Consider the following 18,008-nt stretch of genomic DNA (forward strand, 5'->3'; position numbering starts at 1 on the left):
CACAGACCGCACGTCTACCACAACCACAGAGATGCCTGCAGAAACTGAGGAATTGCCTCCGCAGCTCCCGGACCCAGATGTTCTTCTCCTGGTGGACTCTAATGGAAAATTCTTAGATCCACAGAAACTTTTCCCACATCAACAAGTCACTGCAAAGCGATGCAGCACAACAAGCCATGCTCAGCAAATCATCCAAGACTTCTCAGGACAGCCTTCATGTATTATCATACACACCGGAACAAATGACCTTCACTCTCTGCTCAACAACACCGCCGATGCTGTGAGGAAAATGGCAGAAATCACCAGCCAAAAGTTCCCAGAATCCCTCATCGTAATCTCCACGCTTCTCCCACGACGAGACACACCACCTCACATCATCTACAGCATCAATGCTGACATTTCCCGTGCATGTTCTGCGTTCCCTAATGTGCACCTGGCCCACCACCAACACATCGGCCTCCAACACCTGTATGATGGACTTCACCTACACAAAGATGGAGTTCGTGTTTTTGCTAAGAGCTTAAAGGATGCAGCTTTGGGCCGTAGCTCAACACCAGCGAAGCACCTGCTACCGAGCCCTGAACACTACCAGCCCTTCCACCCCTACATCCCCAGACACAGCCCTCCGACCTCAGTGAGAAAAGACATCAGCTGGACAAGCTCTTCACATCGTCCACCCTCCCGNAACTTTTCCCACATCAACAAGTCACTGCAAAGCGATGCAGCACAACAAGCCATGCTCAGCAAATCATCCAAGACTTCTCAGGACAGACTTCATGTATTATCATACACACCGGAACAAATGACCTTCACTCTCTGCGCAACAACACCGCCGATGCTGTGAGGAAAATGGCAGAAATCACCAGCCAAAAGTTCAGAGAATCCCGCATTGTAATCTCCACGCTTCTCCCACGACGAGACACACCACCTCACATCATCTACAGCATCAATGCTGAAATTTCCCGTGCATGTTCTGCGTTCCCTAAGGTGCACCTGGCCCCCCACCAACACATCGGCCTCAAACACCTGTATGATGGACTTCACCTACATAAAGATGGAGTGCGTGTTTTTGCAAAGAAAAAGAGCTTAAAGGATGCAGCTTTGGGCCGTAGCTCAACACCAGCGAAGCACCTGCTACCGAGCCCTGAACACTACCAGCCCTTCCACCCCTACATCCCCAGACACAGCCCTCCGACCTCAGTGAGAAAAGACATCAGCTGGACAAGCTCTTCACATCGTCCACCCTCCCGACCACACCCACCTATGGCTCCCTACACACCTGTTCACCTGCGGTCACTAAACTCCCATCCACCCGCCATTAATCAAGCCCCTGAAAGAAAGAAGAAACCAACCCCCCCCCCACAACAAGAGAGACCCTCACAACCGAGACCACAGAGCTATGCTGAAGCCGTAGCCCGGCCCCCGGCTCCACCCACCACCTCCACACCAGCCAATGAGCTGAGCCAGATCAAAGAGATGCTTCATACGCTGTGCAGCCAGCTCTTGAAGAGATAAGAACAAAAACGCATTCAGAAACACAGAACACTGATATTACGAAAGAAAAGAAAAATGCACTAATGTAAATAATTTTCACATGTTTAATACTTTCACATGTTATTTTCTCTCTGTCTTACCAAATAGGTTTATCTTTATCATTAGAATTCTAATGCATTCATTTCTAATAAGCTGTTGGAATATTCAGGGTCTTCATTCTTCAACATTTGGTTGTAAAAGCACAGACCCAGAGTTTCTGAACAATATTACTAATGCTGACATCATTATTCTCACTGAAACATGGTGTCGAAATAATTTACTTACCTACTGTCCCTCAGGCTACTATGAAACAATTGTGCCCTCGGTGAAATTAAGTACAGTCCACCGCGGACGAGATTCAGGAGGAATTTTAGTGTGGTACAAGGAGAATCTGAGTAAAAACATTTCTGTAATAACAATTGGAAAATATCATTGCTGGTTAAAACTAAACAGTCAAATTGGCATTTCAGCCACTGACACGTATCTCTGTGCCATCTACATTCCTCCTGCGGAATCCCCTTACCATGATGAAGAATACCTCAACAACATCCACACAGAAATCAGCCGTCTCCAGGCCCAGGGAAATGTGCTGATGTGTGGAGATTTTAATGCAAGAACTGGATCTGAACCTGATAACATTGATCCAAATGGCAATAAACATGTCTTTGGCCAAAACCCCTTGAATCTCACAGAAAATCTCCCACCAAGAAACAACCTTGACCAAACCGTAAACAAAATGGGTAGAGAATTCTTACAGCTGTGTCGAGCCTCAGGTCTGTACATACTGAATGGCAGGATCAGAGGAGACTCGTTAGGGAGGTTCACGTGTTGTTCAGGTCATGGAGCTAGTGTCGTTGATTATGCCATCTCTGACATGGACCCGTCCTCCTTTAGCGCGTTTACTGTCAAACAACAAACTCCTCTTTCTGACCATAACCAAACTAACATATATATTAAAACACTCACTAATCACACACTAAACACACCGCAGACCTGTCAAATGTATCACATCCAGCACACATACAGATGGGCTCCAGACAGCACCAACACATTTATTCAAGCCCTTAACTCTGAAGAGCTGAAAAAACTCATCAATACATTTATGGATAAAACATTTGAAACAACTAAAGATGACATCCAATTGGCTACAAATGACATCAATCACATATTTCAAAAAGCAGCATGTAAAACTGCCTTGAAAAAGAAAGGAAAGAATTATTCTAAGAAAACACCAAAAGATGAAAAATGGTTTGACTCCGAATGCAAAACATTAAGAAAACAACTCAGAAAATTATCAAACCTGAAACATAAAGAGCCTTACAACACAAAACTAAGAACTGAACACTGCTTAAAATTAAAAGAGTATAAAGAAACTTTAAGAATTAAAAAGCAACACTATCTGTCCAATAGCTTTGATGAAATAGAACAATCAATCAACCAGAATCAGTTCTGGGATATGTGGAATAATCTGAGCACAACAAAACCACAAGATTTACCAATCCAAGACGGAGACATCTGGACAAAACATTTTGAAAACTTGTATAAAGAAATTCCACCAAAAGAACTTAATGAAAATTATAATCAGATCAAACAAAAACTACAAATTTATGAAAACACAATTAAAAAGAATCAAAACCCACTGGACTTCCCAATTACACACAAAGAATTGACCGAGAAACTCAAAAGCCTAAAATGTAAGAAATCTTGTGGTCCGGACAATATTCTGGGTGAAATGCTGAAACACAGCACACCTGAGCTGCAGACGGCTGTGCTGAAATTATTCGACCTCATCCTTCATTCAGGCCACTTTCCTGACATCTGGAGCCAAGGACTCATTACACCACTACATAAGAGTGGAAATAAATTAGACCCCAATTATTATAGAGGCATTTGTGTTAGTAGTATTTTAGGTAAATTATTTTGCAGTATTTTAAATAACAGAATTGTTAACTTTCTAAGTGAACACAATGTCCTGAGCCCATGCCAGATCGGCTTCCTTCCGAATCATAGAACAACTGACCACATCTATACCCTACACACCCTCATTGATAAACACGTTAAACATACCAAAAATGGAAAAATATTTGCATGCTTTGTCGATTTTAAAAAAGCATTTGATTCTATTTGGCACGATGGACTATATTTTAAACTCTTACAAAATGGTTTTGGTGGTAAAGTCTATGATATTATAAAATCAATGTATTCAAACAACAAATGTGCAATTCGAATTGGCCAAAAACATACAGACTTTTTTACCCAGAAGAGAGGAGTGCGTCAGGGCTGTAGTCTGAGTCCAACGCTTTTTAACATTTACATTAATGGACTGGCAGAGCAACTGCAACGGTCTACCGGCCCTGGACTCACTCTCCAGGACAAAAACATCAAGCTCTTGCTGTACGCAGATGATCTGGTGCTGCTGTCCCCCACCCCACAGGGACTTCAGCAGCATCTGGACCTGCTCGAGAACTACTGTCAGAACTGGGCCCTGGCAGTAAACCTCAAGAAGACCAACATTATGGTCTTCCAGAAAAAGGCCAGATGTCAGGAACACAAATATCAGTTCAGTCTCGTCAACACCACCCTACAACACACGATGCATTACACTTACCTTGGCCTGATCATCACTGCTTCAGGAGGTTTCAGTATGGCAGTAAATGTGCTCAAAGATAAAGCTCGGCGAGCTATGTATGTTATAAAGAAAACATTCCAAAATATTGATTTACCCATTAAAGTCTGGTGTAAAATCTTTGACAGTGTAATACAGCCCATAGCACTGTATGGAAGTGAGGTCTGGGGTCCACTCAGTGATCAGAGCTACACTAGATGGGAGAAACATCCCACAGAAACCCTACATACAGAATTCTGCAAAATGATCTTAAAAGTACAACGGAAAACCCCCAATAATGCATGTAGATCAGAATTAGGCCGATTCCCATTAGTTATTAATATACAAAAAAGATCCCTAAAATTCTGGATGCATTTAAAATCAAGCCCCACAGATTCCCTACAGCATAAAGCTTTACAAACACAAGAACTGAGCCCAGAAAAGAGTCCGCTGAGCCAACTCATCACAAGACTCACTAACACTGACCAGTCTGAGACCCCCACTGCCTCAAACATCAGAACAAATCTAATTACTAAACAAACTAAAGCCACATATCTGGAACATTGGGAACACGAAACAAAAACACAGAGCAAATTACAATTTTACCGAAGTCTAAAAACGAATTATGAATTCAAAGAATATCTCCAAAATATCAAAAACACAAAACAAAGACAGCTGATTTGTAATTACAGGACCAGTGATCATAGTTTGTCCATCGAGACAGGCAGACACAGAAAACACTGGCTACCCAGAGAGCAAAGAGTGTGTGTTCACTGTAACACGGGACAGATCGAAACAGAAACACACTTCCTTTTACACTGCCACAAATACACAACTATAAGAGATTCATACATGAATAAATTCAGTAAATTAATCAAAGACTTCATATCTTTGGGGGAAATTGAACAAATGAAAATAATACTAGGAGAGGGCCAGACAGCAGGACTTGCTGCGAGATATGTGTGGATGTGTCACAGCCTGAGAGACAGCAGGTGAATGTGTGCGATGTTGTGTATTATATGTGATGTGTATTACCCTACTCAGTCTCCCTCAGTAAGTGTGTAAGAGTGTGTGTGTGTTCACACTGTGGTCATGTTTGTTGTTGTTTTTTTACCTATGTTTATACATGTATTTTGTGCTTTGGCAATATTGTAATATTTACAGTCATGCCAATAAAGCAATTTGAATTGAATTGAATTGAGAGAGAGAGAGAGACTCAGTGAATCTCAATAGAGGCGTTTAAAGCAATCGACCTCTATAAAGGTGTTCAAGTGAATAACTTTACATGGGATTGTTGTTTCCATTGTTGTCCAGCGAGTTTCCGATACGAATCTCTACTCCAGTGGTAAATTCAGGACAGCAGGATGGTTTAGGAGCGATGATCACTGTATCAATCTCATAATAATCCAGAAGATCCAACCTCCACCATGGGTTACTCTCAGGTGATGTAGAAGAGCAGTGTTCTGCTTCAACTGAGCCATATCTTACACCATCTACGGCATATTGAGCTACCCAGGTGAGGTGTGTTGACAGCTGTGTGACTGTTCCCTTAAATGCAAAATTCTCTAGAAAATATATATTGAAAGACAGACGATCAGTCAGTCTGCAGATAAACCGTGAGAATCAAGTAAGAATCATCTAAATCGGTTCAGCCCTTATAACATTTAAAATTTACATTCATGCATTAGCAGATGCTTTTGTCCAAAGCAATACATTTTATTAGTATGTGCTAGTTAATTCTTGTCAAATGAATCCAATTTCACAGTTCTATCGAATGGTTTTAAAATATGTTAAAAATGACCTGTTCCATACACCTCCACCTCACACAGAGAGAGCCAATTTGCCGGTCCAGTCATGAACACATTCACATAACGTCCTGACATCCCAGGACATGAGTAACTGATGGTGTGACCAACTTGAATTTGAGAAACTACAGCACATCTAGAGAGAGAGAAAACCAATCAATCACCATAGAGGTGTTTCAGTCAATCAAGTGTTGAAGTGATTTCATGAATAACTTTACCTGGGATTGTTGTTTCCATTGTTGTCCAGCGAGTTTCCAATACGAATCTCTGCTCCTTTGGTTTCACGGGAACAACAGTCTGATCTAGGAGTTATGATCACTGTACCGATGTTATACACATCCAGAAGATCCAACCTCCACCATGGGTTAGTTTGAAACAATGTAGCAGAGCATGTATCTGCACCATATCTTGCACCATCTTTGGCTTTTTGAACTACATAGTTCCTCAATGTGGTTGACTGTGTAACTGTTCCTTTCGATGCTAAATTCTCTAGAAAACATATATTAAAAGACAGTTGATCAGTTAGTCTGCAGATATATAAACACATGTGGGATCATCAAGTAATAACCGTTTGAATCTTTCCAGCCCGTATGTTCATGAAAGACCCACAGCCTCTTCAAACAGCAAAAAATCTGACATGGAGTCTTTTATCTGACATGGAGTGCGTTTATATGCACAGTCTTACGCCGATTGTGTTTAATAAGCTGATAACGCGTAAAACGGTTTTCTTTTATAGGAGAAAGGTCATAAACGCCGTAAGCAAAAACCTCTCAGCAGAGGTAGTTTTTAGCCCATTACCCTGATTTCACGTTGCATGTAAACGTCTGTACCGTTTTTCTCTCAGTTTTGCTTGTGTGCGCATGCCTGACAGCGTAACAATAAAAGTCTCAAATGGAAAAAAACCTCATAATCGTCCAATCTCAAGTCATGCAGTTGATGTCGAAACGGCTAAACGAAAAACTATTGTTGCATTTGCAGGTACTGCGGACATGAGAAAACATATATAAATACAGCTTCTGACCCATTTCACGCAGCATTTTTAGTTACTAGACCGGGCAAGTCTCATATTTCCATAAACGCGGTATTCTGCGTAGCCGGTTTATTGATATGCATGTAAACATGTGAAAACAGGTTTCTTTTGCATGTAAACGCGCTCATTGACACATAAGTCTGAAATTATTCTAACAGAATTATGAGTCAAATTTACCTGTTCCATACACCTCCACCTCACACAGAGACAGATGAGCTGTACTTCCAGGCATGAACACATTCACATAACGTCCCAACATCCCAGGACACGAGTAAGTGATGGTGCGAGCAGCTTGCAGACCAGAAGTTACAGCACATCTAGAGAGAGAGAGAGAAAATCAGTCCGTCGGCATTCAAATCAACCAACCAATCGATCAAAAGTGTTGAAGTGATTTCATGAATAACTTTACATGGGATTGTTGTTTCCGTTGTTTTCCAGTGAGTTTCCGACACGAATCTCGGCTCCGTTGGCTTGATCCAAATAGTCGTTGTGAGCAGTGATGATCACTGTACTGATGTTATAAACATCCAAGAGATCCAACCTCCACCATGGGTTACTTTGATTCAATGTAGCAGAGCAGTATTCAGAGCCATATTTTTTACCATCTATGGCATTTTGAGCTACCCAGGTGAGACGTGTGGATGACTGTGTAACTGTTCCATTCAATGCTAAATTCTCTAGAAAAACGACATTGACAATGAAATATTCAGAATATATTCCATAAGCGATGATTATGAAAAACACAAACATGCCATTATTAACCATAAAAAGAACAATTAAACAGAATTAAGCCCTTATTTAACTGTACATCATTTTTGCATTTTGCTCGTATGTCCAAATTAGCTGTTTTTCAGGGAATGGAAAAAAAACACGCCTTCGAAGGTGACGAGCACTTTTTAATTTTTTATCCGTTAGATATTTGCTAAACCCAGTGACAAACATAAAGATAATCATGATTTATGGCAAAAAATAAAAATCACAAAAAATGGAGATACGAGGTTTCAGAAGCACATCAGCGATATGAAGAATTGTATTACCTTCCAAACTACCCTGAATGTAAGCAAGACCTGTTGAGAAACATTTTACAGCATTTCAGAGTGATAATGAGTTGATGAATTATCTTTCATTAGCAGTGTTAAAGATTTCAATCGTTGGTAACATGATGTGTGTGTTATATGAGATGATGTGAGCTGTACTCACCAGAAAGTAAAATCAGATGAATGAGTTTGTCCATGTCACTGTGTAAAGATGATGAAGCAGATCCAGAGATGACTGATGAGAGAGAAGAGAATTGAGTTTCTTAAGGGCGTTGTGAGCAGAACTTCAATATGAAGGTCTGTGGAGGTGTGTCCTCCTCTCTATCCATCAATACATCCCTCTGGACATTTGACTTTCGCTCTCCACCCTCATGACATCATCACTGGCAGTTTGATGATTTTGTTTTACATGTCATTGAATTTTTAGAAAAGTACTTCTTTCCTCACCTCCGGCGGTCATTTTAGGTCAAATTAACAATTCAAATCAGGTACAAATGCAAAACTGAGAACGAATCTAAAACCCTTAAATGTGTCATGAAAATGGGTCATCAGGTGTCTGTTTGGTTTTGTTTACTTCTAGCTTTAAAATCGCAAGACATACACACATGAACATGTTTCTCTGTTTCACTTAAATACAGTTCATGGTGTTAAGAAATATTGAACAGCAATATTTCATATGAGTAAATATAAGTACAGGGAATTTACATGAACATGAGTCCCATGAAACTACCTCAGACTGACCCGTCTGTGAGTCAGCGGCCTTCTCAATACTGGATGATGTTTGTTGGATGATCTCTCTTGAGTAAAGATTCAATTCTTCAGTTTCACACTGATTATAATAACAAGAGTTCCCTTTCTGTCGGTCTCTCGACGTTGTGTCGAACCGACAGATGGGGTTCGTCCCTGAGAACCAATCGCTTCCGACTACTTAGAAAAGGCCAATGAAAATTGGCAAATGAAATTTGCATGCCGGACTCCGCCCCGGACATCCGGGTATAAAAGGGAGACGGCGTGCATCATTCATTCACCTTTTGTTCTTCGGAGCCTTCGCTGATGAAGTGCAACTCTTGCTACTTAGCAAATTCTACATTGCCGGTTCTACGACGTGGTGCAGCGGACTGTCCCTTCCTGCAGCGACTTCCCCTGGGCGTCTCGGCGGTTCCAGAGGTGTTCGAGCTGCAGACGGTGAATCACCGTCTGCATTCTAAAAGAGCTAATTTCTCCAGCGTGGCATGTCCTGCTGTTCTCTTGGGTGCGGTGTCCTCATCGAGGAAGGGGACAAGCACGATGTCTGTGTCAGGTGTTTGGGGGTCCAACACGCTGAGACAGCCTTCGTGGACTCATCTTGCCCGCACTGCGGGCAGATGGTCATAGAGACGTTGCGGTCACGGGTGGCTGTCTTCTCCCGAGAATCAGCCACCACCTCGCATGCTTCCCGGGCTGTGACGAGGATGGCTAAGGCCATTCCGTTCGCCAAGGCGAGCGGCGAGGGTGATATGGGGGTTTCTGCGAGCGCTAATCCGTCAGCCAAGTGCTCGCGGACCGCTCGCACCCCGTCTCGCTCGCCTCATTGCACCACTCGTGTGGTCTCGGTTACGTTTGTAACCTCGTTTCTGATGGTGATGGAGTGAACGAGACGTTGTGTCCTCTTGCCACAACACGTGCTGTCCTCTGCAGCAGTCATGAGAGGTCTCAGGCTCCTCAGAAGTAAGGTGAATGAATGATGCACGCCGTCTCCCTTTTATACCCGGATGTCCGGGGCGGAGTCCGGCATGCAAATTTCATTTGCCAATTTTCATTGGCCTTTTCTAAGTAGTCGGAAGCGATTGGTTCTCAGGGACGAACCCCATCTGTCGGTTCGACACAACGTCTCGTTCCCTCCATCAGGGAACCGAGGTTACAAACGCAACCGAGACGTTTCCATAATCTAGGTTTTGTTTTTATGCCCCGTTCAGACCCCCAGCGACAAAGCAAGGTGATGTCATTCATTTCGATGGAGAGCCGGCATCAATGACTGTTGGTGACAGGAAGTGGGCGTGTCTAGAGACTCGACAAAGTTGAGATTTGCTCAACTTTATGCGAATGATGAATGACTTTCGGGAGCGACTACCAATAGGAGTACAGCAGCGGAGCTCACGTCATCCGTCTCTTGTCAGTTACTGCAGGGTTTGTTTATAAATGTTTCTAGGACAACCAAAGTAAGGAACGCCTATTAACGACCATGGTAGCAAGAGAACGCAGCTTTATGCAACAGGTCGAAAGCATTATATGTTCTGAACATATGCATCTCTGTAGAGACTTGACTGGAAGTAATGGACACTGGTTACAGGGTTGCCAGGTGTGTGTATCAAAACCAGCCCAATGACCAAACAAAACTAACCCAAATTATCGAAACCAGGGGGCTTTAGAGTGGCCATGTTGATGTTTGTCTAAAGAAGCATTTACTGGGCAGGAACATTTGTTAGAAAAATGTGTTTAACTACATTTTCCAAGTAGAATGGCAAAAACCTGTAATTTAACAATGAAAAACTAATTGAAGCCAATCTTATTAACAGGAAATTTGTGAGCGGTTTGCTACGCACTGGATTTTAAATGACATTACACCAAATCTAGATCCCATGAAAATACTCCTCAACACACTCAGTGGCTGTACAGTACCTCCATGATCTTGGAAGGAAACCTGGAGTCTTGAGCTTCATCGTTCAGAGTAATGTAAGATGATGACCGTATGATGACTTCAGGAAACAGGAAGATTTTTGTTCTTCATCATTAAATGGTCAATAAAGATAAAGGACGAGTGATATATAGAAATTATTGAGATCGTCTGCTGCACAGCACACAAAAAGACATGATCGATATGTAAAGATATGTATTGTGAAATACAAATACAAATTACCTGATTTTCTATGTTTTGTTTAGTTCTGTTCTGCTCGGGAACTCATTTGTTAAGAAGATCAATTCAAATTTATGTACGAAAGAAACACCAGTGCTTATTTTTCATTATTTTTCAACACACTTGTGAAACAGCTTAAACATGCATCTTTTCAGTGGTCTTCACACTCAAAATAAAAAGTTGATGAACGAACTTAATTAAATTAAGGAAAACTTTTCCACGAAATTCAATTACATTTCTCCAACAAAATGTAATTTGTTGTATGAACTTAACTTTCTTAGTAGTCTTGATTAAATTAATTTGTGTCATATACATGCATATTTGACATAAAACCAATATAATAAACCCAATTTTATCGATTAGATTATCTCAAAGCACTAAAAAGAATTTTTTAATATAATACATATTTATCATTAATTAGACATTACTTCATTTAACTTCAATAAGCAGGTGTTGAGTTAATAGAACTCAACAGAAATGCATATAGTAGGTCGTAACCACCCACGATCTAACCAAAGGCAACGCTTTTCTGAACAATGGTAACCACAAAACTCAAAAATATAACAAACTCTTCAAAATCTTAAAGATAAATGCACATTAAACACTAAAAAGTGTTTCTTTTTACTGAAAAATGCATAAAATAACACTTATTTAAGAACATAACTCTCAAAATGCAGTTATACTCAAGCATGCTGGGAAATATAAGTCCTCTGCCCAATTGTAACTGTATTATGTTAACACAACACAACTCCTTTATGTTGTCCTGACATGAATGGATTCAGTTATATGACTAAACATAAAAAATCATGTTGTGACCAAATTTTCCAAAAGTTGTCTTGATTTAACTTAAGTAAGTTAAGTAAATTGAACAAGCAGCAAAAATCATTTTTTGAGTGAACACCATTAACAGCTCGAATATTACTTCTACAGATCCCAGTTCATAAACGGAAAACACTTCTCATAGTAAAAAGAACCTGATAAACACTGGGTTAGGTTTATATAAGAAAACACACAAAAAACTGTGTGCAGTATTAACACTGGTCAAAAATGGGCTTTAGTCAGTAAATGAAAGAAAAGCTGGCTGATAATGTGGCAGCTGCAACACTGCATACTTTAGTTAAGACAGCTGAAAAACAAGCATTTTAGTCTGGGATTTGGCTTAAAGAGTAAGTAGTATGAGATCATGAAAATTACATTTCATGCAGTGTGTTATGTTGCCGTGTTTGAAAGTAAGTAGTCTGCCAAGTTGTAAGTCCAAAGGTGAATAAATAACCAAGTTATTGGCTTGTAAAAATGGGAGTCGACTCTGAATCATGCAAACAAGACATGAGCTAGTCCGAGTCTCTAACCGCCGCGTATCTACGTCACTAGACATAGTCCCCGCCTACGTTTTGCTGGGACTCCCGCGAAAACTTCACTAGTCTCACATTTCACCGAAGATTGCTTCAATAATCTTGGTGCGTTCACTGCAGGATATGTGAAACTTTCTGAAATGCTCTATGTACCATGACAACGCACAGTTAAGACGAAATAATATTATTACTAACGTATTAACAGTATTTTAAGTAAAAATAACATTTTATTTCATTGATGAGCAAAAGCACAACATGCATGTTGTCACACTGGAAGTTTTGATGACAAAGTGTTGTCACTTGCCACTGAGAAACATCCTGCTCCAGTCGTGGTGGAGTTTCTTGTGGATTAGCATCTTCGGATGCTTCTTCGTCAGACTCGGGCTCAAACTGGTAAGGTAAAATCCCTCCATCTCTATCTACACATATAATATATATGACATCAACCACCTGTAAACCGTAATCCAGTAATCATGGTAGGCATTCCATTTGCGACACATGATGAACGCGTTTGACCAATCACAACAGACTACACCATCTGACCAATCACATGACACTAGGCTAGCGGATAGGAGGGGACTAGACGGATGAATCGCGGAATGAATATTTGAGAGTCAGACAAGAAGTATGGTAAGAATAACCATATAAGAATAGTGTTTTTACACCTTGTATGTACATAAACTTGTTGTTGGACACTCCATAAACCAAAGTAGGACCTTAAAAATCATATGCTACTTACTCTTTAAGCTTTGTTAGTGAAACTGGGCCTATATGTTAGTATTTTATCAAACAGTAAAAACGATAAATTGGACCTCGCCGTTTGTGTACAAGATGTTAAGAGATTCAAATCAAAGAAATGCAAACCACAAGGAAAAATAAAACTGATGTTGTGGCTCGCACCTTTTTAACTTTTACCTCAGGGGAAGTTTCTCTAGTTTGCATTCAACTACTTTGGCTTAAGCCAAACATGCCCAGCAAACAGTGGCGTATCGCACATCCAACACAATCTCACGGCAAAAATTGCAGAATAATTCATTTATCATCTCGAGTGTGATGATGCTACAAAAAGTAAAATGACATTTCATTTGCGTGAAGCAAAGCATCAAATAAAATATAATTTACAATAATGAAATACACTCACAAACAAAAATAATTGGTCAATGCTACGCCCAGCACCCTTCAGCTGAGCCGCCCCAGCAGACTCAGAGCTACATCAGGTGTTATCACAAAAGCATCCCACATCATCATCAGTACATGAACTTAACTCCAGTGATGTGGGAGAAATATAAATCTCCTGTGCAACAAAATGTTCAACTAGAAAAGCACACCTAGAATGTAATTCTCATGTCATAATGAACTTGTTTGTGCTAAATATTGATCTAGTCAAATTTTCACATGTTTTAAGTATACAGCATATGCTATATTTATTTATAACACACAATAGGGTTTAGACGTGCAATTTCGTTATGCTCGCACAATGACAATAAAGTTTTTCTATTCTATTTCATTTTAGTTTATTTATTTTTGCCTTCAGATAAACAGCGTTATTTTAAATCACTTATTTTATTAAATGTTGAATATTTGCTTTTGGAACTTCAGGGTTCGTGCTCTATTACATTTGGATTAGAGAGCACAAACTTAGATGTTTTGTATAATATAAAAAATGTTGATTGAATGACTAATTCTGACAGAAACATGGTGTAGATCAGATGTGTCCACTCATTGTCCTACAGGTTACAGAGAGATCATTGTGACCTAATGGAAACTCAACTCAATTTGACAGAGACTCATATTATGATGTTGAAATATTTCACTTTACAAAAAGAAATGTAGCAAGGGAAGCTAGGTAAATCGTGGACAATTGTCCATTCATATAGATTGCCATCGGTCGACTAGGCAGACGAAGGGCTCGTATACCTGAATTGTACGCCAAATTCTTCTGACTGAGGTATAACGGATGCCCTGAAACTTGGCGGGCGTGAGGCAAACTGGATCACATAGCCGAGACGGATCGTCTTCCCTAGCCAGCCTGACAGTCTGGGAAGCCCAGGCTCCCAGAAATGTAACAGGGGGACTAAAGGTTCGATTTTTTTCATCGTCCCCCCGGGGGGTGGTTCGAGGGCTAGCAGTACAGATTCCTTGCCGGGGGAGGTCACCCGGGGAGGAGATCGGCTCTGCTGCTTTTCCTGCCTGACGATTGCGCAGCTCAACGCACTGTCTGCTGAGAGTGCTGAGGGCTGGTGTTTATACTCGACATTGCGTTTCGCCGTGACGCAACATCGAGTTTGCCGTTCACCGTCGTGCAGAGGGTGGGAGCGGCTGTGATAACCCAGAGAGAGAGGAAACTTTCTTCTTTGAGAGTAAGTGGGCGCTAGCCCCCCGGAGGGGGCCAGCAGATGGATAGACGGGGCAGGATCTGTCCCTATCCGATTTCCCAGCGATGTGGCTGGGGTCGGGCCCAATGGTAGCCTCAATCCCCCTGAGGTCTTCCCATGAGGGCCGATTCGCCGCGGCTGCTGATGGGGCGATGGTCTCCTCTTCGCTGTCTCCTCCAGGGGGGGCTGCCTGAGTGGGGTGCCAGAGCTGGAGGGCGTCTAAGAGGACCAGGGCTGCTGGGAAGCAGACGGTGCACGGGACTCGACGGCCGAGGCGGCCGAGTCGCGGCACGGAGGACTGGCTCTTTACTGTCGAGAACTGCGGCTCGACAGTAACACCAACCAGCCCCCCCCCCCTTGCGAGACGGGTGCATCGAGAAAGCGGACCTTCTCGGCGTTACTCATCTGCGCAAGGTTCGGCCAGAGGAGTTTCTCATGGACCACAAGTGTGGACATCGTCCGACCCAGGGCCCGCGTGGTCACCTTGGTCGCCCATAGAGCGAGGTCGGTGGCGGCGCAGAGTTCCTGCATAAGCGCTGGGTCGGTCACCCTCGTGGAGCTCTCTCAACGCCGTGGCCTGGCAGGAGCCATAGCGTGGAGAGAGGAGGCAGCTTGGTCCGCTGCAATGTAAGCTCTCAACACCAGAGATGCTGAGACCCCACATGCTTTGGACGGGAGTCTAGGTCGAGCCCCTGGGGAACATTGACGTATCCTCTAGCTGCCCCACCATCGAGGGAAGAAAGGGTCATGGAACTAGTTGACGTGTACGCGCCGAAGGGGGCGTTCCAGGTCATACTAGGTTCCTCATGCACTTCCGGGGGAACACGGCACTGGGGGCGAGTGCGGCTTGGAGCCGCTATCAAGCCCGATGTACCGTGTATCCAGCGAGCATTCGGAGAGGCAGTGCGGTGCACCGCAACCCAATGCAGGCGGCCCGGGAAAGCATGGCTGACATTTCGACGTCCGCTTCTTCCTGAGCTCGACCCCCCGAGGGAGGGAGCTTCAAGGAATCGTCGGAGTCTGATGCCAGTAAGTCACCCTCCGATGCTGCAACCGACATCTCATCATCACGTACCGTGTCCGATACGTGATTGAGGAACAAGACGGTGGGACCGTCTCATGGGGAACGGTCAGACGAGCAAGACGAGGTGCGAACGGTCCTCGAGCCAGTGGCTGACGGATTAGCGCTCACAGTAATCCTCATATCACCCTCGCTGCTCGCCGTAGCGGGCGGCAGGGCCGTAGTCCTGCCGTCACGGAACGGGAAGCAGACGAGGTGGTGGCTGAGTCCCGTGGGAACACAACCACCCGTGACGCAACGTCTGAATCGTCAACCGCCCGCAGTGCGGGCAGGACGTATCCACAACATCTGCCCCAGCGTACTGGAAGCAGACATCGTGTCCGTCCCCCTCCTCGATGAGTGTGTTGCACCCACGAGAACAGCGGGACATGCCACGCTGGAGAAATTTGCTCTTTTAGAGAAAAAACTCGAACACTTCTGGAACTGCCGAGACGCCCAGGGGAAGTCGCTGCAGGAAGGGACAGTCCGCTGCACCACGTCGTAGAGCCGGCAGTCTTGTAGTTGCTACTTGTAGCGAAGTCTGTTGATCATGAGCGAAGCCTCCGAAGAACAAAATGTGAATGAATGAGGCATGCCGTCTCCCTTTTATACCCGGATATCCGGGGGCGTAGTCCGGCATGCAAATTTCATTCGCCAATTTTCATTGGCCTTTTCTAAGAAGTCGGAAGCGATTGGTTCTCAGGGACGAACCCCATCTGTCGGTTCGACACAACGTCGAGAGACCGACAGAAAGGGAACTTACATTTCGAATACAATCACAAAATTTAACAAATTGTCAATTGAAATACAACATTACAAACCAACAAGCATACAAAGAAGGATCATTTAAACACAATCAGTTCACATATGTGTATCCGTTTCGAGAACTAGTCTATGAAATTGCAAGAACCGATCTCCATTTTGAAGTAAACAACCATCTGTGTCCCATGAAATGCATGCGTTCATGAATTGCAACAGTTCAGGCCTACCGTCATTCAAGGCACAGCAATGTGTAACAACGCAACTGTTAAAGGGGTCATATGACAGGGCTAAAACTAATTTTGTCGTTAGTTTTAGATGGAGTGCAATGTGTATACACGATTCAAAAAACGCTGTATTTTCCACATACCGTGCATGTTTGTATCACCTCTTTGCCCTTTCTCTCTGAAACGCGCTGATTTTTTACAAAGCTCATCGCTCTGAAAAGCGAGGTGTGCTATGATTGGCTAGTTAACCAGTGCGTAGTGATTGGTCGAATACTGCAAGCGTTTCACGGAAATGTAACGCCTCTTACCATATCCGGAACATCAGGTTCCCACGCAATTGTACTGACAGGTGATAAAATGTCATTGGTACTTCCTTATATCAATTCGAGCCCAAATCTGATACGTAAAATGAAAATGATCAAGCCAATACATCAACTTTGCCAGCGTAACTTGAGCAGGATGTAAAGGATTGGTAAGGTTTTATTAAAAAAATATGATGTTAAATAGTTAAAAACTATAGCTAACTGTTTTACCTTTTATATACGACATTACAAAGACTATAAACAAACAACCATATACATCGTACAGAGTTTGTGTGAGATAGAAACAAGCTCGCATTACAGCAGGGAATGGTATAAATAACGCGAGCGCTTTGGCCCTTCTTGATCAGCCAGTGTTACGCCACGTCTCGTCGCGACTCAACAAAGACAATAAACCCAAAATAAATACTAAATATAAAAAGACATTTTAAACACGACATTTGTTGCCTCTAGTGGGAACATTATTACTGATTATTAGGACTTACTGTATGTTGTCTTTTTTCACTTTGCATGCGTGTCTGCATTTGCAGATCACAAACACACGACAAACTCAACTCGCGTTAGTCCGTAACAAAGTCTTTTACAAAAAAATATACTTACAGGTTGCGAATCTGAAGCACCAGCGAAGTTTTAATGGTTGGAATGGCCCCACTTTTTAACCAAAGCTTTCGTGCACTGCCGGCCTTGATCTCTCCCAGGTTCATGAAGCAATCATCTGTGAAATGCTCTGCACAAACTTGAACATTCGGATTGTACTTTTCTGGAACAGTGTTGTAAATAAAATGTAACCATTCGTTTTTACTTGTCTCATCTTTTGGCATGGCAAACAAAGAGTCTTTCTTTTCGCAACGAAACACACAGCGTCTCCGCGACATGGCTGCGGCGGTGACGATACAATGAGATTTACAAGTACGCCCACCTCACTTGCATTTAGATTTGGGCGGTCTTAAGTCAAATCATGTTACGAAGTGATGTACATTCATCGGGGTGTGGTTACATGAGGCGTTTCAGG

The 18,008-nt window shown here is 42.7% G+C and overlaps 2 protein-coding genes across 7 annotated transcripts in view; both read right to left on the reverse strand.

The window, feature by feature from the left end:
• dlgap1b (discs, large (Drosophila) homolog-associated protein 1b) overlaps positions 1-18,008 on the reverse strand; it is a 129,764-nt gene that overhangs the window by 53,643 nt on the left and 58,113 nt on the right. The gene's annotated exons all lie outside the window — the stretch shown is intronic.
• Positions 5,420-8,269, reverse strand: LOC130546663 (uncharacterized). The gene is made up of 7 exons (XM_057322024.1): positions 8,174-8,269; positions 8,011-8,040; positions 7,383-7,650; positions 7,151-7,290; positions 6,162-6,432; positions 5,940-6,079; positions 5,420-5,703 (listed from the first exon to the last, which is right to left on the reverse strand). The coding sequence occupies exons 1-7, from the start codon at positions 8,205-8,207 to the stop codon at positions 5,420-5,422; spliced, it is 1,167 nt and encodes a 388-aa protein (XP_057178007.1). The 5' UTR covers positions 8,208-8,269.

This window comes from Triplophysa rosa, linkage group LG23 (genome assembly GCF_024868665.1).
Source record: "Triplophysa rosa linkage group LG23, Trosa_1v2, whole genome shotgun sequence".
Classification (NCBI taxonomy): Eukaryota; Metazoa; Chordata; class Actinopteri; order Cypriniformes; family Nemacheilidae; genus Triplophysa; species Triplophysa rosa.